Source organism: Mixophyes fleayi, chromosome 5 (genome assembly GCF_038048845.1).
Source record: "Mixophyes fleayi isolate aMixFle1 chromosome 5, aMixFle1.hap1, whole genome shotgun sequence".
NCBI classification, from domain to species: domain Eukaryota; kingdom Metazoa; phylum Chordata; class Amphibia; order Anura; family Limnodynastidae; genus Mixophyes; species Mixophyes fleayi.
Genome location: NC_134406.1, coordinates 225,117,064 through 225,141,008, shown reverse-complemented (window position 1 = coordinate 225,141,008; position 23,945 = coordinate 225,117,064). Strand labels below are relative to the sequence as shown.

Below are 23,945 nucleotides of genomic sequence, written 5' to 3'. Positions count from 1 at the left end.
TGCATTTCTAATCAATTGTATAAGAATATAAACTTGCATATATACAAATTGTATTTACTTGTAATAAAAGCCTTGTACTGTATTTTTCTTTCTTACGATGAATTCGGCAAGACTTTCAAATTCATTAATTGCTAGTAGGGTTGCCTGACCATTTAATATCACCAGCTATATAATAATTGTGTATACATACAAACTCCTTGGAACTGTTATGCTGCTCACTCTTCCTTTACTCTCCCTTTACTCCACCTCTGTTCTTTCACTCCTACTGTTACACTCTGTCTCATTTATTTAATATATATATATATATATATATATATATATATATATATATATATATATATATATATATATATATACATACACATTTATTTTTATTTGAATTTCAACAAGGTGGGGAAGAGGAGGAGGCGAATTAGGTGTACATGTATTTCAACAGATAGACGTCCTATTACTGTTAAAATACATGTACTCTTTTAATTCCTCTTGGTATCCCTTGGATTCCTGTTTAGATTCCTCAGACCTGCGTTATATCTCCTCACTTTCTGTTCCCCACTAATGTCTATTCTCCTTTGCCCCTATTGCTTATTTTAACTACACCCCCCCCCCCCCCCTCAGGTTTCATCCACCTCCTACTTTTTTTCCTCCAGATTCACTTTTTTTTATTCCCTTTGTCAGTGCCGTCCTCCTGTCCTGTCAGTAAGGACACAGAAGTTTGTGAGGGTGCGTTCTGTGTCTCCAGAGTTAGATGTGGAGACAATCTGCTTAAGGATAACTGAGTGATGACACGCGTTGCGCTTGATGGTGCAGATCTGTCATAGACCGGGAGCTTAGGAGATTCTCCCAGGAGACTGCCCGCTATTTCCGGAGTATTCAGAGTTGACAAGTATGGTTTACACTAGGGGGTATGTTTATATTCAGACAAATAGGCGCATGAACTTGCTCCCACTAACAAAAGCACAGCCATGTGCTCATAGGGGGATTGTATGTGTGAATATATATATATATATATATATATATATATATATATATATATATATATATATATATATATATATATATATATATATATATATATATATATGTGTGTATTAATTACCACTGCTGGTGTACAACTCCAATCGGACCACGTCTTATGGCCTAGTTACAGTACAACAGACACTTCCCAGTAAAATCATTGCTTAGTAAACATCCCAGTGTAAATTCACTACTTCATGTATGGTTATCATCCATATGTACATACATCGTTTACAGCCCCATGACTAATACAGGGTTTGATAAAGCATGGTACAATGTCAGCCATCTTGAAAACATGTTAACAAAGCACATGACCCAATGGTGGCCATGTTGTCTATTGTCTGCATTCAAACTACAAGATAAGTACAGTAACATTTACTCTTTATAACCATGTAACAAGGCTACTGCACAGTACAGTCTGTGTTGAACTATACAGCCAGTATTGACAATATTAATACTAAATATCCCAACAGTAACAGCATTGCAGGGGTTAAGCAACAAGCCCAGTCCTTACTAAACTTCAACCATACAGGTTTGTTAAAATCTCAGTTTTATCTCTACAAAATAACAATAACTGTCTTTAGTAACAAACACCAAATTTAATACCTACAGTTGACAATACTATACACAAGTTCACATTTCCATGTTTCTTTAACATCGCTTTGTGTGGTAGGGGGAGGGGAGACTACATTTTGTACATAATCCAGACACATTATATGCACAAACTCCTAATTCCAAAGTACAATGTAACAATCCCACTAATACATCAATATAATGTATACATCACCTGAATCTTTCCCAGGTCACTATATCCAAACTATTTCCAACATCCATGAACATATAATTCACTTTACCACTAAACAATATTCAACACAATCTAACATAAAACACTCATACATACATACATCTCTGTATGCTATTTCATCATGTTTACATATTTAACCATTATGTATTCCCTCATGATCAAATATTTCTACAGCCCAGAATGGCGTATGAAAGGGTCCTGTTTCCTTGTCCATGTTCAGAGAGTGAGTTTCTCTGTGTTCATGGTATCTGAGAAGTGACCAACAAAAGGATATTCAAATTTGTCTTAAGATATCGTCATAATTTATTACACTCGCATCAGTCTCTGTCCCATTGGAGCTTACAGTCTAAATTCCCTATTGCACAAATACAGACTAGGGTTAATTTTTATCAGCAGCCAATTAACCTACCAGTATGTTCTGGGAGTGTGGGAGGAAACCAGAACACTAGGAGGAAACTCACGCAAACACACAGAACATACAAACTCCACACTGATAAGGCCCTGTTAGGGAACCAAACTCATGACCCCAGCTCTGTGAGGCAGAAGTGCTAACAACTGGGCCACCATGCTGCCTTAGGTATGTTAATTACAACGGCCTCTAAGTATAACCCCTGTGAGCCGGGACTATACAGATGTACCCAAAAGGTCTTTGGTCTAAAGCTCATTTAACAACTGTTTGGACAAAGCCTAGTATCATGCCATATAAGATGGGGAGGAGAGTAATGTCCAGGTATTTGTGTGAATGGCTGCGTGGAAAGTTAAATATACTCTTTCAACAATGTTTTGTAGTGTCCCCCTTCATTTATCCATGGTAGTCTTTACTATGGGTTTGCATCTGTTTTGTTTTGCTGGAGATGGGTCAAACACAAAGATCCCCATAGTATATAATTCAGCTTCACCACTTCCACCGCGTCTGTTTCTGTCTCTTGCTAGACAGGTCAGCTAGGGAGAAGTTTTGTTTTTTTCCTGCAGTGCTTGCCTGAGTTCCAGTTTCAACGATGCACAACTTGTGTGGTAAGCTGAAGAGGGGCTTGTGATCAGGGAGCTGCGGTGCTTCTACCTCCAGGAACAGTGTTGGTGAGCACATAATAGAATTTAAAATCGCACACGGGAGTGATGTCTGCGAACAGCATAATCACTGGGCATCCGTAAATGGCAATGGGAACCTGAAACTGCTAGAAAAGCATTCCCTGTTCCAATGGAGAGCGCTGTTACTGCTTCAAACAGTACAAGATGGAGCCGTAGCTCAATCCCAAAATGCTGAAGAAACCCCTGCTCTATGTATGCCCCTATGTTAGGAGTGTTTTAATATATGAATATTCTTTCACATGTTGGCATTCTGGTTTGTCGCCAATTATGTCCAAGTACCCAGATTTCGTTATCGGCAGAAAATTCCAGGAATAGAAGGAATAGATGCTTCAGCACTTTTCTGAATGCTCCACCTGTGATACAGCTTCCCTTCGTTTCTGCTCATTCCTCATGACCTGAGGAAAATCAAAAGGAGAGAGCAGCAGTAATGCTATTCTATTTTGGCCAAGGTACTTGGTTCCCAAGAGCCTGTGAAATGCTCAGTGAAAGCCCTTGGCCTCTACCTGTTTGGGCAGATTTTTTAAACCAAGGTCCAGTTTTTCAATAACATTTAAAACATCTAGCTTTGATTGGCTTCGATATTGAGAAGGAGTTTCTCATATATAAAGGAGTTTCAGAATCCGTCATCTGTACAGTTCTGCAAGCTAGGGAAAATAATTCTATTATCTACTAGAGAATATGGAAAATACTTGTTTTGGTGAGTGTCTAAAATTTAAACTTTTTTTAATGGCTGTTCCATACAGTCTCGGACTTACTAAAGGTCTTGCCTTAGTCACTAAAAGTGTAACATTGTGTCCTGCCGAGTACCAAATTGGCTTCGGAATAACTAATTATGGGGGGGGGGGGGGGTTTCAAGCAGTAAAATGGATGTATCCTTCAAGATTATTTTTTTGGGGAGGGGGGGGGCTACATTGGACTTCAGTTTAGTCCCCAATATGTTAGTGGATGACTGCTTTGAATCACTAAAAGTACTAATGAAATGAAAGTGTTATTTCTAGTGACAGTGACTTCTGTCGGTGCCGCTGTAAAGTTACAAGCACTATGGCGCAAGGAACCTTTTTGAATGTTTTCAGATAGTGTTGAGAGCCAATCCTGCTTTTCTACCAGAAGTAGTGTCTACATTCCACATCAATCAAAAAGTAGTGCTACCAAATATCTTTCCACAACCTAAAGAATAGAGCGAAAATAAACCACATTCTCTAGATCTGGACAGGGCAATTTCTATATTGTTTAGAAAATGTGAGTTCAGAAAAGCAAAGCTGGTTGTAGTACCTGCCGACCATTGAGAAGGATATGCTCTCTCTAAAAAAAACTTTGTTCATGTGGATCAGAGAAGAGATCGTACAGGAAAACAAGAGGAGTGGGCAGTCAGTACCTGACGTACTGAGAGCCAATTCAACATGAGTGTTAGTTACATCCTGGGCAAAGAAGGCTCAGGCTTGTGTGACAGTTGTGCAGAGCAGCAGGATGGGCTACCTGCCAAACCTTTTCCTGTCATGATCATCTTGATGATGTATCATTGGTAGATTCTCAATTTGGGATGTATGTTCTATAGTCCGCTGCTAAATAAATTCTTTATCTAGTATATATGCTGACTGACTTTGTTCCCTTGTGTATTGCTTGGATACATCCCATAGTAAAGGCTGCGATGAAGAAATTATCTGCTTTATTCCTCACATCCAGACTCTCTCCCAGTCCTGTCGACTCTACCTCCACCAAGACATTTGCTCAACATGCTACCAAAACTCTTATCCATTCTCTCATCTCCTGTCTTGACTATTGCAACCTCCTGCTATCTGGCATTCCTGACACCCATATAGCCACACTTCAATCCATTTTAAATGCTGCTGCAAGACTGATCTTCCTCTCATCATTCCACGTTTGCTGCACCACATTACAATTCCCTGCACTGGCTCCCTGTGTCCTCCAGAATCAAATTCAGATTACTCACCCTTACCTACAAAGCCCTCAACAACACTACTGTAGCCGGGTTCCGGATCCCCCGGGGCACCTCCGGAAACACCAAGAGACTGCGGGACCAAGAGTCAAATCGTGTGGCCATGGCTCGCTGGTAGCCCGCATGGACTAGGGGTGGGAGGAGTGTCACCCGGTACAGAGTACTGCAAGTGCCATCTTGAAACTGACTCCGGCACCGGGAGTGTTACCAGGCGCTGGAGAGGTTAAATCACCGGCGCTAGGCGCAGCGTGAAAGGTTATTATTAAAAATGTATAAAAAATTAATACAAATTTATTTTAAGTTGTGCACTGTAGAGCAGGCTGAGTAGCACCCGGCGCTAGGCACCTGGGAGTGTATAAATTTATAATAAAGTGAAAAGACGGAAAATATGTGTAGGCGGTGCAGCTCCGGTAAAGAACCGGCGCTCAGCACTGAATGGGTTAACTCCCGGCACTAGATGCTGGGAGTGTATCTATGTGTATAAATGTTTATTTTAAATGCATATGTGTGTAAAGTGTGTATATATGTATAATAAATGAAAGTACTTACCCTGTGCTGGGGCTGCAGAGGCAGCCCTGGATCCCCTTCACCCTCCGGCAGAAAGCTTCAGTGGCTGCCGGAGGGACTTGGCAAGCAGCCTATTGGAAGCAAATGGGTCCAGGAGGTGCAGCGCCTCCTGGGGGTCCCATAAAGCGAAGTCCCTAGTTGGAGCGCAAATGGCTTCAACTAGCGACAGGGCAGGGACTGCTGCCTTGGGATCTCCCCAGATTGGTTAAAGGGACAGGAGGACGGATTGCCTCCTGCTAAGTCAAGTCTCAAATGTGTGTGTAAAGGCTGTTTTCTATTAAAAGCTGTTCTTCTTTCATCTGACCTGATCACTGGTACCTTTTTTTTAACCAGTGTAAGAGCAACTAAACATCACTTTCTTCAATGACCTGCTTGGAAACTTCTCTATCCTGTGACCTACAGATTAGACCCAACTCTAATCTGTTCCCGGCTGTTCTGAGGTTTGCACCCAGTACCACTGCTCTGCCCGCTACCTAGCAGCTCTGACCAGTGTGATAGGTCGGGGGGGGATCCATCTACAGCAACCCTGATCTATAGGACGAGGTCAGGGGTACCAGCCCAGGTACACCAGTAACAGGGTACGCTAGCAGCGTTGGTCACCCCGAAGAAACCCGGGTCTGAATGCTGGTAAGGAGTCCAGTGGTGGCAGCACTTGTAAGCCCCTCCTACTACGGCACTTTTGGGATAACGAAAGGGAACGTTGGCAAAGTAAGCCCAACCGGTTCCCAGCAACAGCAGACAGGGTGGCATAGGCAGTCCATCCTGTCACAACTACCCCTGCATACATCTCAAATCTCATATCAAAATGCTTTCTTTCTATTTCTTAGATCTACCTCTGACATGCGTCTTGTCTCGTCTTGTAGGTGGGAGTGAAAGGTAATCACCTCTCACTCCCACCTACAAGACTTCTCCCTTTCTGCTTCCCACTTAAGGAATTCCTTACCATGCTCAATCAGACTTTCCCACAAGCTTCAAATCTTTAGATGCTCTCTTTTTTTTAGAGGTGACCTTATCTTCAATAACAGTATTCACACTAATGCACCTTCACAACTATCCCAGTCTCCACTCTGAAACACATTTGCTTCTCTTGTTTCAGCTGTGCCCTCTTCTACTTAAAATGTAAGCTCTCTAATGAGCAGGGTCCTTCATAACCTTTGTTTTCATGTCTGCATTTATTTTTGTCTACCTTGTATGTCCATGTTTTATGTACATCCTGTTTTCCCTACTGTATGGCACTGTGGCGCCTTACAAATCTACGATAATAAATATTCAAGACATGGAGGGAGGAGAGAAGCTGACTTGTATAGTGAGAAGGGGGGGTTTTAAACCCATAGTAAAACCTGAATGCTTCAGACTGATCTACCAAGGCTTCAGCTTTTGTATTGAGGTGATGGTACTTTTGGACATGCAACTGGTGTCCTTTCATTAGCAGCATCAATTATCTTATTGGCAGGGAAGCAAAAAGGGTCTCCCATGGTTTCTTGATGGTGACTTATTTCCGTTTTATTAAAGTAAAATCATTGTATGGGTTATTTATCACACTATTCAGTATTAGAATTTTGTGAGGACAGTTTTACAAAATTAAATCTGTTTATTATATCTCTATGAATGCCAGTCGGATATGTTGATTTAGATTTCTTATGTGTATGTTGCTTTCACTTTTTTATTCTAGTTAAAATATATATATATATATATATATATATATATATCTCTATATATCTCTATATATCTCTATATATCTCTATATATCTCTATATATCTCTATATATCTCTATATATCTCTATATATCTCTATATATCTCTATATATCTCTATATATCTATCTATCTCAATTTATTTAAAATTTCATGCACAATGTGATCGTGTGTGGCTTGCCATCTGGAGAATGTTTTTATTTATATTGTTGCACACAGTGTCTTGTGTATAGAATATACATGTAATGTTCATCCCCAGAATGTACCAGATATACATTGGCACTGGCAGAAACTGCTCAGATGATCATGAACTCTGTACACTTATCCATTCCCAAACTGGCAATTATCAAAATCTTAACCTCTGAAAACCTTCAGATCATTAAACAAATATAGCTTTCAATTCCAATGGAATCATCTTTACTCTATTCATATGCAAATTCTACCCATCATTGCTGGATTTCCCCTATTCCCTTTGTGCAAATTACTGTGCAGCCTTCAATGGAGCCCTGTCACTTCATACTTACAAAACCGAAAAATGTTGCTGATCGTAGATGAGATCACTATACTGTACAATAAACAAGCAATTTTTTAAGCATGTTGAGGTTCTCTTATCCTATACATACCTACACAGGGCCGGATTGGCCATCTGGCTTATTCTGGCTAATGCCGCAAGGGCCGATGATCAGATGGGCCGGTCCTCCCCTGGAACCAGCCGCATGACTACACACGCCACATTCAAGTCTGCAAGGCAGCTGTCGAAGAACGGGCAGAAGACAAACACAGACAGAAATGAAGCTGAGAATATAAGTACACTAAACAGGGGAGGGGGGGGGGGGAGAAGAGAGGATGCCACACAGAAAACGGGGGGATATGATTTGGGGGCACTACTGTGTGGCATAATATCAATTGGGGGCATGTACTCAGGCATGAGGGAAGGAGAAGAATGTTAATATAAAGTGGGTGGCATGCTAATAATGCTGGGGTTTAAGTGGGGGCTAATTATTTTATTTGTGCTATTTTATTTGTGGGGTGATGTGCTGGGCAATTTAAGATGGGGTGGTTGGACCTTTAATGCTGGGTTGGTTTGGGGACTATTGAAAGTGGGGGCTGTTTAGGGAAATGTCTATTTAATGGGAATTTGAATTATTTAATAGCATCGATGGTTGCGGGAAATGGGTATATTTATTAAACGTAAATGCTATTTAATTTATTGCTGGGGTTGTTTGGAGGGAGAGAAATAGGTTTATTTATCAGCAGCAGCTATTTATATTAAATGTGAATGCTAGTATTTTAATGGCGGGGCTGGAAGGAGTCCTAATTATAAAACATGGGTTGTATTGATTAAACACCATGGCTGGTTGGGGATTTCTAAATTACATGTACCCATTTGTTTCCCAAATAGGGCCTCCAACATTCCAGTATCCAGACAAGCAGCAACTGAACTAAAGACACCAGCAGCCACAGGTGGTGAAAGTGACAACAGGTAGGAGAGAGCAGGACAGTCTGCCAACTGTCCTGAATCTGAAGGTATGATTTACAAATTAAATCCTCGACATTCACACAATGAGGACTAAAAATTTTAAAGAATACTTCACTTTTTCACTTTTTTTTTTTTTTTTTTTTTTTGACTTCTCATTTTCCGTTATCCATCCCTTATTAGTAGATGGAGACTTGTGACATTACGAATCCTATTCCTCAGACTCCCTTGCAGCACTCACAAATTGGTTAACTCCTTGCTGATATCATTCTTTCAGCCACAGTGTAACAAATACAATAGTAGCCAAGAGCCCTTTGGTTAAGGCCTTAGGTGGCAAATCCACAATCTACATACAGTTTAACTACACTTCCTTATGAAGGTTCATTACTCTTTAGAGACTCATTTGATCTAATGATATATAAGATAGCAAGTGCTAAATCTCAGAAGAGACAGATTTTCTGATGTGTTGCTGGAGAAACTTTCTCCTGTCAGCTCTTTAGGGAAACAAGGGCAACTTTCCACTTCCTCTGGAGGCAAAGATTGAAATGATCTAAAAATACACCATGACTTTGAAACAGCGCAATATCCAGAAGTTTCATTAGGATTTCAAGCTATTTGGATACTCTAATATCAAAATAGGTTGGTATTTGATGTTCTGACAAGAGATTACAGAAAGTGTTTCAAGAGGTTCTCATGGGAAACATTTGAGTCCAAGTACCCAAAATCCTCACTGCATCGGGAGGCTTTGTGCCACAGTCTACAGACACTTTTGAAGAAAACCATAATTTCAATTAATACTACAAGGCACTAGATTTTATTCCAATCTCTTCCTGGTAGAAAAACAAGAGTGTACAGGACAACTTTATGTAGTGCTGGTGGACATGATGGCCTGCACATGGGCACTAATGTCGGGGATTGATAAAGCTAAAGATGCAGAGGTACCTCTGACGCTAGTCTTTAGGATATTAAGAACTGTTTTATATGATAAGCTAAAGGTTAATCTGTTTACTTTACCTGTGAGCCGATATACTCTCTCAAATGTGCACTCGTTAGGCAAACTTACTAAAAAAGAAACTAGGGCAGAGGGTTCCTTGGTCTCCCTCTGGTGTCACTGAACAAGGGTATTATCCCGCACCAAAAGTAAAGATAAACTAGTGGGCCAGGAACTGAAACACACACACACCCATACACGCCTTAATCTTACGGGAAAGGGACTGTTACAAGATCTAAGAGACTCAACAGACATGTACACACAAGACCCTTTCATATGGAGTCAGTAAATTCAATCCTCAAGGCATATAGAGAAAGGGTATTGATTTTGCATTTTGCATTCTAAGTTACCATTTTCAGTTTCTTTGCCTACCTTTCATCATTTATTTATATAGCGCCACTAATTCCACAGCGCTGTACAGAGAACTCTCACATCAGTCTCTGCCCCATTGAAGCTTACAGTCTAAATTCCCTAATATAGACACACAGAGAGAGACTAGGGTCAATTTTGATAGCAGCCAATTAACCTACCAGTATGTTTTTGGAGTGTGGGAGGAAACCGGAGCACCCGGAGGAACCCACGCAGACACAGGGAGAACATACAAACTCCACACAGATAAGGCCATGGTCGGGAATCGAACTCATGACCCCAGTGCTTTGAGGGAGAAGTGCTAACCACTAGACCACCGTGCTACCTCTTTACATCTCCAAGAGCATTCACCAAGGTCCTTGTAGTTTTAATGGAGGCATTAAAGAAAACAATGAGTTGCAGTTTGGCCATACCATGACATTTAGTGATGGGGATATCGAGATACATCCTTCAAGAAAGCACAATGAAAGTAATTGCTTTTCTGCAAGGCCATGGTTGGATCATAGCAACCAGATTCTAGCTGTCATTTTGTAGAATGTACTAAATAAATGAGAACTAGAATCTGGTTGTTGTTATAGGCAGCATCTGCAGTTTAGTAAATATAACCCCCAGAGAACGGTCTGGAAGAATAAATTACCTTTCGTACATTAAAAAAACCCAAAAACATTCCAGTTATTCATTGATGAATGAGATGTCCAGGTGCATCAGTTACACATTTTTGATATACCAAATGTTTGTTTGTTTTCTTTATAGATTACTATATGGGTTTCACTTTTTTAAATCATTGTATTTTGTCTAGACAAAAAGTTTAAGGGTTTTGTTTCTGTTTTTTGTTTCAGACCAGTTTAGACATTTTTTTTTTTTTTGTGCATCAAGTTCTGTCATGATATTGGAGCTTTTAAATAAATATAAATTTGAACATTTAAATTAGAAAAAAAAAACTAATTTGCCTGCATTTTACACTTAAAAGGAAACGTCCTATCATAGAATCAGATAATTTAAATTATAAAACATGAATAAAATTAGCATGAATATGTCCACGAAGCCAGCTGGTATCGAAAACATAGATAACTATCTGGTTAAATGCGTAATATCATACATTGTATAACATATGTGCAACCGTGATATATCGGAGACGATGTGACCCAATCTTATTTAACGGTTGATAAAATGATTGGAATTAACACTTTTAGATGTCCCAATTCTGTATTTTGGAGTGTGAATGTGTGTGGATAATGTATTCATTAGGGCTGTGGCCAAATCTACCAAATTCCAAAAAGTTGATAGAGATCAGGCAAAGAAATGGTGAATATAACCCACTGAAATTGCTCATAGCTTGTATGGCGGGATAGCACATTGCAATGGCTAAGGCACACTTCTGTAGTAGGCACAATTAAGCAAAGCAAATTTTGGAGGTTACACTACTTTTTAAATGTAGTACAAATCTGAACTTTTTGACTTCTCGAAGGAAGATGTAAGTGTCAATTTTTAATTTGTTGTTTTCCAATTTTTAAATATATTTGTTCTTGTACTACAAGATTTGTATGTGTTCTAAAATCAAATGAAGGTGGCATAATGAATAGGATACATTAATGTGTGCAATCACCACGTTGTGGAAATGTAAAACAAATTTTTCCCCAGATTCATTATATGATAAAGACATAAATATTTTTTTTTTATTTTACATTCTATATCTTACAAACACATGTTAACATTTTTAGAATTGGCTAGAATTTTAACAGAGCGAAATGCCTTGTAACTTATCGGGAATTGACTTGATAATTTAGAATTAACTTTGCAGTCATATGTTTTCAACATATGAGGTTGACCATACACTGCTTGATGTTGGCATAATGTTGCATGGACACCACCCTGGTAGTAAAAGGGTTGAGACTGTTGCTGAAATATATTTACTAAATTCCTGAGACTTCAGAAATAATAATTCAAAGTTTTAAAGTTAAAACAAATAAAAAAAAAATACTGGGACAACCCATGTATTTGGAAGCTCTACACATGAAGTGCTGACATCTTGCACTTTTCACATACATGTAAATTGAGTCCTGAACTTTTGAGAATTATTGGATATGATTGTGAGGGTCTGCTGGATTCCAGGTTCCAAATATCTATATATGTTATGATTAACTTTTTTTAAAATGCTCCATATTTTGAAAATGTGGCAATGTGGTTCAGTGATGATTTTTGCAACTATTTGTAGTAATATTGTTTTAATCTTTACAGGCTTAAGAAAATGGAAACTTCTAGAGTCTGGTCTCCTCCAAGAAGTGCTAGCGGGACAGGTTAAGACCAGAATCAAACGGAAGACTATTGGACAACCACCAGGTGTGAATCGAACGGAATCTGTCAAATTTCAAATTTTTAAGTATGATTTTTATTTTTTTAATGAAATAATGCTTGTCTGCCATTAGTTTTTTCCAATATGTCACGTTGGTGCTATCTGAAATCCTTATATGTGGAGAAATAATTTGAGTGGTATCAAATGGTTTTACAACAAGATGTGACTTCACATCACTCTTCAGTGGTGTTTCTTGGTCTTTTAGGTTACTCTGCAAATCTGAGCATGGGAGGGGGAAGAAAGTTACAAAAGTTTCTGGATTGCTTAGGCTACTTGCAACATCCCCAATATATGTCAACCACATTAAAACTGTGCTAATTCTTATTCACATTTATTATCTGTACTAACCTATGTGAATACTTAATTTTGCTGAGATAAAGACTGGCTTAAATTATCACTTTAAATTAAATTATGTACACCTGCATATTGCGCTTATAGTGGCAACATTGAAAGAGTTTGATTATTTAAGAGCCTCTCATTTAAAAATACAATTTGAAGCTATTTGAAAATTCATCTCACAAATATAATATGTATGTATTTTGACAAGTAACAATTTTCGCGTATAATCCACCGACTCCATTTAGACTCAATTTATTTTTCTTTGTGCTTTAATGCATGGTTTGTCCTGAAAATGTGACACATAGTTCTAGTAATTAGTGTACACTTTATGCAAACTTATCATATTTGAGGCTTGTAGGTAACCCTTTAATATTCCAAAAATGTACAATCTCAACAAAAGAACAGTGTTGTAATGTATACTACTGTGATGGTAGTGTTTTGAGTGTGGTGTGTTTTGTTGTCTGTTTACTCACAAGCCACTTTGGCGCTGGGCAAAATTAAAACTGCCATAATACGGTGCATGCTTTTCAAAAGAGCATTGGAAGAAAAAAAGTGTTTTTGAATATACACTATATCTATTTGGTCACCCTTTATCAAAGAAGTGGATGTGTCTTCCATGTTCGCAAAAAGCATACTTTTATTGCTTTGTGCGAACGGCCTTGTTCAGATAAAAGGAACAACATGCACTGTTCACTAAAATAAAAGGTATATGTCGTAGGCTGAATAGATGAATCCCAGTTACCATGTTAAATGTATGATGGTCCCCATTGACATTAGAAGCCTTTAAACAGACATGTCCTATTAACTTTGTGCCATTTACATCTCTCCTACTTCACTTAACTGAGCATTTTGGTACCAGTGCGCAATTCATATAAATCCCTAGTTATCCCATGTACTCCCTGTTCAGTGTACTGTTCCCAGGCTTCTCTCTACTTGCCTCTGAATTGGTGCCACATTCAAAGCTGGCACAGTGCTTTTTATATGCCATGAGGGTATCGTTAGTTAGAATAACATTGACCCCTTCCACCACATGCTGATTGTTTCCCCTTTAAAAACAAGGTACCTGACAAAAAAAAGTTTGATATCTTAAAATGTATAAACTTAACGCACACACATGATTTGTTACTATCGCTTACACTTAATTTGAAACATTGAGTTCTAAAACTTCTAACATGCAGCATTGCTCCAGGATGACAGTTCTTGGTAAATTACTAAGCTTTCATTGCTATAACATGTGGCTTTGTTTCTTGTTTCATGCTTTCAAAGGCATCGCTTAGCTTATTTAGAAAAACTCCATTGCAATATAGTTATATTATATTATTTTTCTTTTTTCAGTCCCCCTTTGTTTTGTTTTTCGACCACATGGAACTTGCGAAGCCACCAAAAACGCTGTCACTTAGTGGAGTTGGGCAGTTGCCAGTTGTCCAACAAGAAGGCCTGGTTTAGACTGCGATGGCCACTGTCATTCCCGGTGATTTGTCAGAAGTAAGAGATTCCCAGAAAGTCCCTTCAGGGAAGCGTAAACGTGGTGAAACAAAACCAAGAAAAAACTTCCCTTGCCAACTGTGTGACAAGGCATTTAACAGTGTTGAAAAATTAAAAGTCCATTCATACACTCACACAGGAGAGAGGCCCTACAAGTGCACACAACAAGACTGCACCAAGGCCTTTGTTTCTAAATACAAATTATTAAGGTATAAACTCTTATTTTCTTTTCAGCTTACATTAACTTTTTGCCCACTTGCAGCATTTGTTGTATACGTTTTTAAATTGAATACAATGCAAGACGTTTGCTGTAATGTATTTTCTTTTCAAGAAGGTGTCATTGAAATCCAGCAAAATTGCATTCATCTATAATTTGTTTTGTCTAAAATGTGCTTAATCTGTACTCTTAAGGGCCATGGGATAAAATAATGTGCTTTGTTGTAAAAGTTTTGAGAATACTGGCATTGAGTTCTGTTTTGTTTTTCAGCAGGGGGGGATTGGGTTGTATGTATTAATGTATAGGGTTTAGTTACAAGATGCATACTTTGTTACATTGTGATACTAATGATTATTTGTGGTTGTCTCGGTTTATTTTTAAAGGCATATGGCTACACATTCTCCAGAGAAAACCCACAAGTGTAATTATTGTGAGAAAATGTTTCACCGGAAAGATCATCTTAAGAATCACCTGCATACCCATGATCCCAATAAAGAAGCATTTAAGTGTGAAGAATGTGGAAAGAACTACAATACCAAGCTTGGGTTTAAACGTCATTTGGCCTTGCATGCTGCTACAAGTGGAGACCTCACCTGTAAAGTATGCTTGCAGACTTTTGAAAGCACGGTGGTGCTACTGGAGCACCTAAAGACCCATGCAGGCAAATCTTCCAGTGGTGTTAAGGAGAAAAAACACCAATGCGAGCATTGTGATCGGCGCTTTTACACCCGTAAGGATGTCCGTAGACACATGGTAGTGCACACTGGGAGAAAAGACTTCCTTTGTCAGTATTGTGCACAGAGGTTTGGGCGAAAGGATCATCTAACCCGTCATATGAAGAAAAGTCACAATCAAGAACTGCTGAAAGTGAAAACTGAACCTGTGGACCTGTTGGATCACTTCACCTGCGGTGTTCCTATTAAAGATGAGCTGCTTCCCGTGATGTCCTTATCTTCCAATGAACTGACATCAAAGCCATTCACAAATAGTTTGCAGTTGAACCTCTATAACACGCAAATTCAGTCCATGCAGAGTTCTGCAACTACACACCAAATGGTCGCTCCAGCATTGTCTATGGGTATGCCTTGCCCTATAGATATGGATCATATCCATCCCTCGCACCATCTTTCGCTGAAATACCCACTCAATTCTACCTCATATGCTATTTCGATGCCTGAGAAAGAGCAACCGTTGAAAGTGGAGATAGAAAGTTACCTTATGGAGTTGCAAAGTGGCATGACGCCTTCCTCCCAGGAGTCCCCTTCATCATCTAAGTTAAGTTTGGATCCTCAAGTAGGGTCATTAGATGATGGTCCTGATGGCGTGTCCCTCTCTAAAAGTTCTGTTTCCATTAGCGAACCTCTCAACGCATCATCTTTGGACTTCAGTCAGCTGTTCAATTTCATACCTGCCAATGGCCCTCCATACAATACACCTGTATCAGTTGGGAATTTAGGAATGGGCTACTCTCAAGAAGAGGCCAGTTCCTCAATGGCACAGCTCCCTCCACAGGATCCTCAAGACCCTAGCAATATGTGTTTCGGTTCTTTACACTCGTTGTCCTCTGCTTTCACAAGCAATCTAAGTACAACCACAACATTGCCACGATTTCATCAAGCTTTCCAGTAGTGGATTGGATTGTCTTAGCTAATTTTTAATACTAGTGCCAATGAAAAGACATTTGAAACACCTCTGATATTAATCTTATTAAGCCAGTACAATGTTAGCTTTTCACCTTTTTACAAGTGTCTTAATTGTTTACTTTGGTGTTAGACTCCTTTCTATTTGAGGTTGTATTTTATTCTGACAGCTGATCTTTATTTTTTATTTTTCTCCCAGTAGGAAAATAATATTCTTATATTTTAATCCTGACTTCCTATGAAATAATTCATATCGGTCACATTTTATTGAATGAAGAACCAATAGTCAATTTAATAAGATTTTTTTTTATAGTTTTGAAATGCCAAAGTAGCTATTATGTAAATCATTGACTTGACAATGATTCATCAAATAATTTCCTGTTTAATTGGAACATGTTTCACAGCAATGACCTTGCAAAAAAAAAAACATTTTAAACCCAGCATCGGACTTATGTAAAACTTCTTTGCACCTTTGCATGAAATGTATATTTTATACCTTCACACAAGGAAAATTATTTTCCTTTTGGGTTTTTCTTTCCAAAAGATTGTTTTGAGGGAGAAGAATGACCTGTAGTATGTGATTACTACATCAGAGCCTTCAATAAGCCAGTGTCAAAAATATATACTGTTTTGAAGCAAATATCTGTATAACTGGGGTAGTACCATCATTCAATAGATACACGCTGCCAGCACTTGCAAATATATGTACTTGGCTATGGACCTTTTTCTATTACCAAGATTTCAAAATACTCTAAGGAGTTAAGTAAAAGCACATTGCTTATGCCACTTTGCTTAGTAACCGTTATAACCTGCCCCAATAACATGTTCTGATATTAGTGATTTAGAAAGAAAAACAAAGTCTATAACCGAAAAGTTACATTGTTAATATATATATATAAAATAAATTACTTATAATATGGCAGGGCATAAACATTATGTGGATTAAAGTTCCAATTATATTTTCTTAGTGCATAATTTTAGGGGGGGTTATACTTTAACTTGTAAATATCCCTTGTATTTCTAACAGTATTTTTTTTTTTTTTCTTCTAAAAGGCATTATATAGTAGGAATTGTATATTTTTTTAATGCAAACTGCTTTTGTGTTTCGGAGCTAAAATTTGAAATCTGTGCATGTGTTTGCACAAACAGCTCTGATAAAATATTCATCCTATAGTTTCTATGAAACAAAATGATGGCTTTCACTGAGCAACAAGTGTTCAAGGTTGCCTTTTTTTCTTCTCAAAATAAGGAATACGGCACAACTATAAAACATAGAAGGGAATATTTGAAATATTTTAAGAACTAGCTTAAACCATTTTGAGAGAGGTTAAAGATTTTTTTTTTTTAGGGAGGGATTTCTCTTTAAGAAACACACTTGTTAGGCTTTTTTTTTTTTTTTTTTTTTTTTTTTTTTACTTTTCTGTTTTGGTTATTTTTGCATTTAAAATATTTAAAATGCACGGTGGTTTCTGTGTGCCATAAATCTTAGAGTTTTTTTTGTTTTGTTTATGTAGGGTGATTTTTGTTTCATGTTATATTTCTGAATTTCAGTCACTGTTCTCATTCCCATTTATTTTTGTCCATATTACAGACAGACTACCTAAAATGAAACATTTGTATATTAAATTTGCTGTCTATTATATTAGAAAGCCACCTTATGTAGGCTAAAACATACTTTTGCCACAAATCTTAATTCATGGCCTTATATTGGATTTGTTTTGCATATACAAAAGTGCCATATATTTATATTATTGTAGCATACTATGTTTCAGTTACTGTCTGGATATAAAATATTTTATGTATTTGAATGTGTGTATAATTAATAAGTGGTGTGAATATATATATATATATATATATATATATATATATATATATATATATATATATATATATATATATATTCACACTCATCCGTACAGGATAAAAAAAAAACAAATTTTACCATTTTATTGGAAGAAGATATTTTTTTTTTTTTCCTTTCAAAGAATTATACTTCATTCAGAAAAAAAATCAAGACAATATGTTGAACCTTAATAGGTCATCATGGCTTAAGATGGGCTATAATGTTACAGTTGTCTTACCCTCAGTCTAAAAGCCTATGATATATAAGCAGTTACTAATTTCTTAATGCCTTAATAATTAGCCCCACTCTTTGCAGCATATCCATATTTTATTATCCAGTCACTATTGGCTACTAGTGGGCATGCATTCTGCTACCTTTTTGGGGCACGGGATGAGTTAATTATCGACAGGTTTTATATTTTATTTGCAAAAGTATATTGTGTCTTAACTTACATTTAAAACTTCTCCTATGCCTAATACATTCTCAATATCTGTTGCATGTCCAACCCTTAGTTTGTGGATTACAGGGACTTGTTAATTTAGGCTGTACTTTTATTTTATTTTTTTAAAGAACCATATGCTGACTGATACATGAGCCAGAGCTGTTTGCATAGAGGATATGAATGTTAAGACATAATTTCAGGATCATTTGCCTAGTTAGGGTGATGTGTGTCATAGGCCAATATTTTGTAAAATTAAGCTTGGTTGACCTCTGTTACACATATTTTAAGATATAGCACTTTTTGGAGAAAAAAGAAAAAAAGCTAAAAAATAATGGAACATTTTATGAGAAAAAAAATAAGGTAATGCTTTTTATTATAGTATCTTAATGTGTTAAATTTCCATAAGAATAAAACTATGTAGTACTTTAGTTATAATGCTTTGTGTACAAAATGATAAACCCTAGTTTTGAACAGGTACAACTTTATTTACAGTGTTTGCTTATCAGTTTGCTATATTGCACAAACCAGTATCTCTGTTATTTTTTTATAACTCTTTTGCTGCCAGTTACTTGTGGAGTATTGCAGAATTTCACAATGGATTCCAGTCACACAAGTGTTGATGTTAATTTCAATGGTTACTGATTAGGTTCATGCATTTCAAGACACACTGCCTTCTTCATTGGGAATATAAGGAAGTAAACAAAGGGAAGGGACATTTAGCTTGTTAGGAATACTGGTCCTATATTTATATTTGCATACAATATAGAATATGAATGAGTAATCTCTTCCATGCCAACCCATCATATTCCTCTAGTCCGCAGAAGGGAAATTTCTGTGGGAGATATTTTTAGAGGAACATTGTCAAACATGTAATTATTTATCTTGAGGGTATAGTTGCCTGTTTTTTGTATATAAAATACTGCATGGAAGTCTACATTGAATTGGGGGAATACCTACATAGTAGAGCAACAGCAATTTCTGTAACTCTGTAACTTCTTCCTCAGCAACTTAAGTTTCACTACATTGCAAAAACAATATGTGGCTCCATTATCCTTAATTAACTGATCATGTTTTCTATAGACCCGGAGTCTGAAGTGAGAGAGATCACCAGTTATGGCCGCAGCATTGTTTGGACTACAAAGCGTCTGTGGGCAACAATACATAAGTGATGGTAATATGGGGAGTCTTAAGTATAAGATGTCCAAAATTTTCTAAAAACACCCTTCACACTGTATTCAGGATTTAGGGCAAAAATGGCAGTCTACATTTTCCATACCTGTACATAGAATGTTCTAAGGGAAAAACAAAAATTCTTAGCCATTTGTTTTATTTTTGGTTTATTTAGAACTCCATTCAAATGGAGGAACAGTTTGTGGGCTTCTATGTGAAGCTTCAAAGCACTTAAAATGTTTTCAAAGTTAAAATAAAAAAAATAAAAATGTGGTCTGTACTTGCTCAAAAGGCCATGCAGATTCAAGGTGTGCTGCAAAACACTTGCTCAATCATGTCATGCCGTCAACATTTGTATGCCCATCTCCAGCCCTATCCCCTACCTCTAAAAATGTAAGTTTCAGTACATACATAAAAATATATTTTATTATACAGTACTTTGGCTCCTAGAGCAAAATATCAGACCTTAAATTCATAACTTCATATCCCTATACTAGGGAGAAGGTAACCTATCTGTCTGCAGTGTAAAAACAAACAAAAAGAAAACCCTTATGTAAGCTCAAATATAATTTTGAGTGGACTGTGAAATCATGCACTGGTTAATAGCCAGTACAATAATGCATTTTGTGACATGCAGTTTTGATTTGTGGTGTTTTTGATTTTGTAGTGGTCTTAAATTTCCATAGACAGTCCTAGATTTAGGATTTGTCCATGGGAATATCCCCATTTTTATCAAGTATTACAGCAAGATCCCTCTCTTTCTGTTAGATACAGTGGTTACCATCACGTACTCTCTCTAGGCTTTAGAAGGCAATGTTTGCTGAACAGGAGTATTTCAAAATTCAGGATTCGCTAATTCAGAAAACATGACACTTTAGAGATTGTAGTGCTGTAAGCTCCGATAAGATTCGTGTGGCATATAACCAGCGTTAATGCTTCAACTCTGCAACAGTGTCCCTGGAGAGTAGTATTAAATGTTGTGCATTATGCAACTAAAGTCATCCACAACAGCAGGTGATGGGCTGATGGACAAACATTTGTTGAAAATTTACCATTTCTGTTCTGGGTGACAAACATGGTGTAAAAATGGCTTTGGGTTATACCGTGCCTTCAGTTTACCATGCAGTATCTTGCCTAGCTAGGAGGCAGTGTCTCTTGATATGTTACCTCACCATGGAACTGACCATACTGTTGCTAATCATGTAGAAACACTTTTCAGTATAAGCTTCATTGGTACAATCCAACCAGAATGAATGTTTTATCTTCTCAAAAACACTCCTGCAATATTGTTATATTGGATCATCATGCTGCTAATGTAACTAGGGAAACCGTTCTCTAATGGTGCTACAACCTTCCTGTCACTTACAGATGTATTTTTACCATAGAAAAAGGACTATTTTATTATAGTGATAGTTGTATGATATATTTTTATACTGTGATCTAGTTTACCCTTTTATTGATCTTTGTACAACACCACAGCGTATTAATATGCACTTGCGGAAAAAAAGAAGAAAAAAAAAGGCAGCGGACATGCCAATTTATTTTTCTCAAACACACCCAGCTTTTTGTTCATTTACATAAATATACAATTAATTGAAACGGGCACAATATATAGTGTGGAGTGAAGATCACGCTGTATATTAGGAATCCCCCTTTTTGTATTTCTGTATTACTTTTAGAAAAGTTTTTGGAACGGATAAATCTCTTCTGACTTATTGCTGAAATTTTATATTTTTATTCAGTGGGGGGGAACCTGTTTGGACTTACAAGTGCTAGAAAAATATTTTAGTTTTTAAAAGGTTTTAAAAGTCAAAGAAGTAGAAGAAATTGCATTCCAGGCTGAATTTTATTGTATCTTTCTTGCATTTAAAAAAAAAAAAAAAAAATTATCAAGAGATATGGAAAGTTGTGTTGCTTATCATGTAAATGTACTTAACAATGTATTCACAAACTACTGTTGTATTTGTATAAAATATAGACAAAATGATTGCATATATATTTTTGTGTATAAGCTCTGTAAATTGGCAATCACATTATGAAGCTGCAGCAGGTCGTCATGTTAAGCATTCACATCCAAAGAGAGAGACTATTTATTGTCCAGATTCTCTGATACTAAAAGATACTTTGCTGCTATTTAAGAAAAAAAATAGAGCTGCAGCTTCTCAAGGCCTACAGTGTTTGCTGTATAAAATATGTGAACTCCACAAAATCAATAAAATGGCAGACTGGTTTAGATAACATATATACAAGTGCCTGATGTTTAATAGACAATGTCTCCTCTCGTTTTGTCCTTTTTTTTTATTTTCTGTGTTTTAAGATCTATATTCAGAAGCGGGCAGGTAAGAGTGTGTGCTTACCGCATTGGCCTGTGTGTAGGTGTATGTGATGCAAGTATATATGCAGAGTTTTGAAAGTTTTTCTAACTGAAATAATTAAATCTCCTATAAACGACCATCGGTGGTTAAAAAAAAATAAAAACGTATAATTTTGTTTTTTACTTTTTTTCCTATGCTATTGCTCAATGTTACATCGAACCCAATGTTGCGTTGAACCCAATTGTCAGACGCAGCATTTCTTCTTGCCTCATTATACCTTCCTGGCATTATCTTTTAATAGTGACAACTATTATCAGTGGTATGTCTTCTGTTTTATGGGTTGAAAGTGCCAAATGGATAATTAGACTCTTGCATTAAGATTGCTTTGGTATTCTTCCAAACACAAATTTGGTGCAAACCTGTAAATGTTTCTTGATAGGGACCTTAAAATGTTTGTTACGTGTACATTTTGTGCAGGAAACTAAATTTAAAAATACGGTTTGCTTTTTAGGTTTATCTTAAACCTTTCTCTGAGAGTTCGCCGTACCACCACTTCTCCTCCTGTCTTAATTGTAAAATTATCACATTCACTTACATTCTTGTTACTTTTTCCATACCGCCACTTTGACCACTGAGTAAGACAATAAAGCGATTTTATCTGCAATAGGGAATTTGTGCAGAATATACAGACAATAAAATGTGTACAAAATGGTAAGTTTATTATATAAATCCTATAGGAAAGATTTCAAGGGGTTTAGTGCCTTCTTAATACTCAAATCAGATTATTTGTTTGCAAGTTGAAGATGTAATTTGTAAGATCACCAGTAAGGTTACACATGCAATACCTCAAATAACAGCACAACTATATTATTTAGAATAGATAGATCTTGAATTTAAGAAAACTTTTTTTTCACCCTCAAATAGCCTTTTTTCTAGAATTAATTTTCCACTAATGTTATAACTGTTCACCAGACATCTGAGCAGGTGTTTTCTGCCCTTATAATCCAGTTTAGATGCCACTCCAGTTGTCCCCTATCTAAGATGGAATAAGGAGACAATCGGCTAGAGGTCTGTTTCTGATTTTAACTTTCTGTGGGAGCAAATGTACCTGGTACTAACAGCCAGCAATAACATGAACAGCAGCAAATGACTTTGAGCACCAGATCAGTGGTTTTTCTTCATAATACGTTAGGGTCTGACATACACCAAACATTGTTGGTCCACGATATTTTCACCTACAGGATACATAGATGTCGAATATGTTCCAAATTTGCTATATTAAAGTTTGTGGTATCAAGTATAAAACGTTCATGAAAATGCGATGCATGAATTCCTGATGGATGTTAACCAAGCTGACAAATCTGACATAGGTCACTTTTTCTATACTAAACTATTGGACCAAATAGTGACAACGTTACACTGTGACAGAATGACAGTTAGCAGTTAAAAAATTGTTTAACTGCTAGAAGGAAACCTCGCCACAAGACGAAATAGTGACAACGTGACTAAGCAACAAATCTTATTTTCTAAATGGCATTTTTTGGTCTATTTACCTGATTTGCTAATATATAAAAAAAACTGCTACACATTACAAATCGGACCCGCCCAATGCCGAGTGATCCTGCTAGCGTTTTAATAACGCAGAATGCATCTAATATTTTTTGACATTTCCTAAATATGCCTGTATGCATACAAGTGAAAAGCAGCTGGTTAAAAAAAAAAAATCTTAGGAAATAGTTTTGCTTTGAAATGCATTGATGTCTTGTTGAGCAGCCTATGCTGTCCACATGGACAGAAATTAAATATGACTTAAAGGATATCGAAAAAGGATCATGCTGGTGTCTGGACAGCCTAGATACTATAACAGTGATCAAGGGATTGCTATGCATTTGTGGAAGTAGGTCTTAACCGGGTCTTCATGAGTTACTAAACAGATTTTTGTAAGTGTGGTGATAGCCTTGGTAAAAAAACTAAAATAAATATATATATATATATATATATATATATAATATATATATATATATATCTGCCTAAGTGATCATGCTTAAGCATATACGATATCGTATGTGCAGAGTAGGCCTGTTTAAGTTAATCTCCTTTATGAGACTTGTGGAATTACTAAGAAGAAAGGGATGTGTGTGAGTTGCTTCCTCACTAAATTCTGCTGTGTACTATGCA

The 23,945-nt window shown here is 36.9% G+C and overlaps 1 protein-coding gene across 3 annotated transcripts in view; it reads left to right on the top strand.

Annotated features, from left to right (window-relative positions):
* The window catches only part of PLAG1 (PLAG1 zinc finger), a 33,023-nt gene extending 16,843 nt beyond the window's left edge, over positions 1 to 16,180 (top strand). Inside the window, exons 2-4 of one of the 3 annotated variants that reach the window (XM_075211368.1) lie at positions 12,202 to 12,303; positions 13,991 to 14,349; positions 14,741 to 16,180. In XM_075211368.1, the coding sequence (XP_075067469.1) occupies positions 14,108 to 14,349; positions 14,741 to 15,986 (1,488 nt within the window). In that variant the 5' untranslated portion in view covers positions 12,202 to 12,303; positions 13,991 to 14,107 and the 3' untranslated portion in view covers positions 15,987 to 16,180. Of the gene's footprint in view, positions 1 to 12,201; positions 12,344 to 13,990; positions 14,350 to 14,740 lie in introns of all 3 variants that reach the window. The other 2 variants (XM_075211366.1, XM_075211369.1) reach the window with 2 other exon arrangements.
* Positions 16,181 to 23,945: the final 7,765 nt, after the last annotated feature.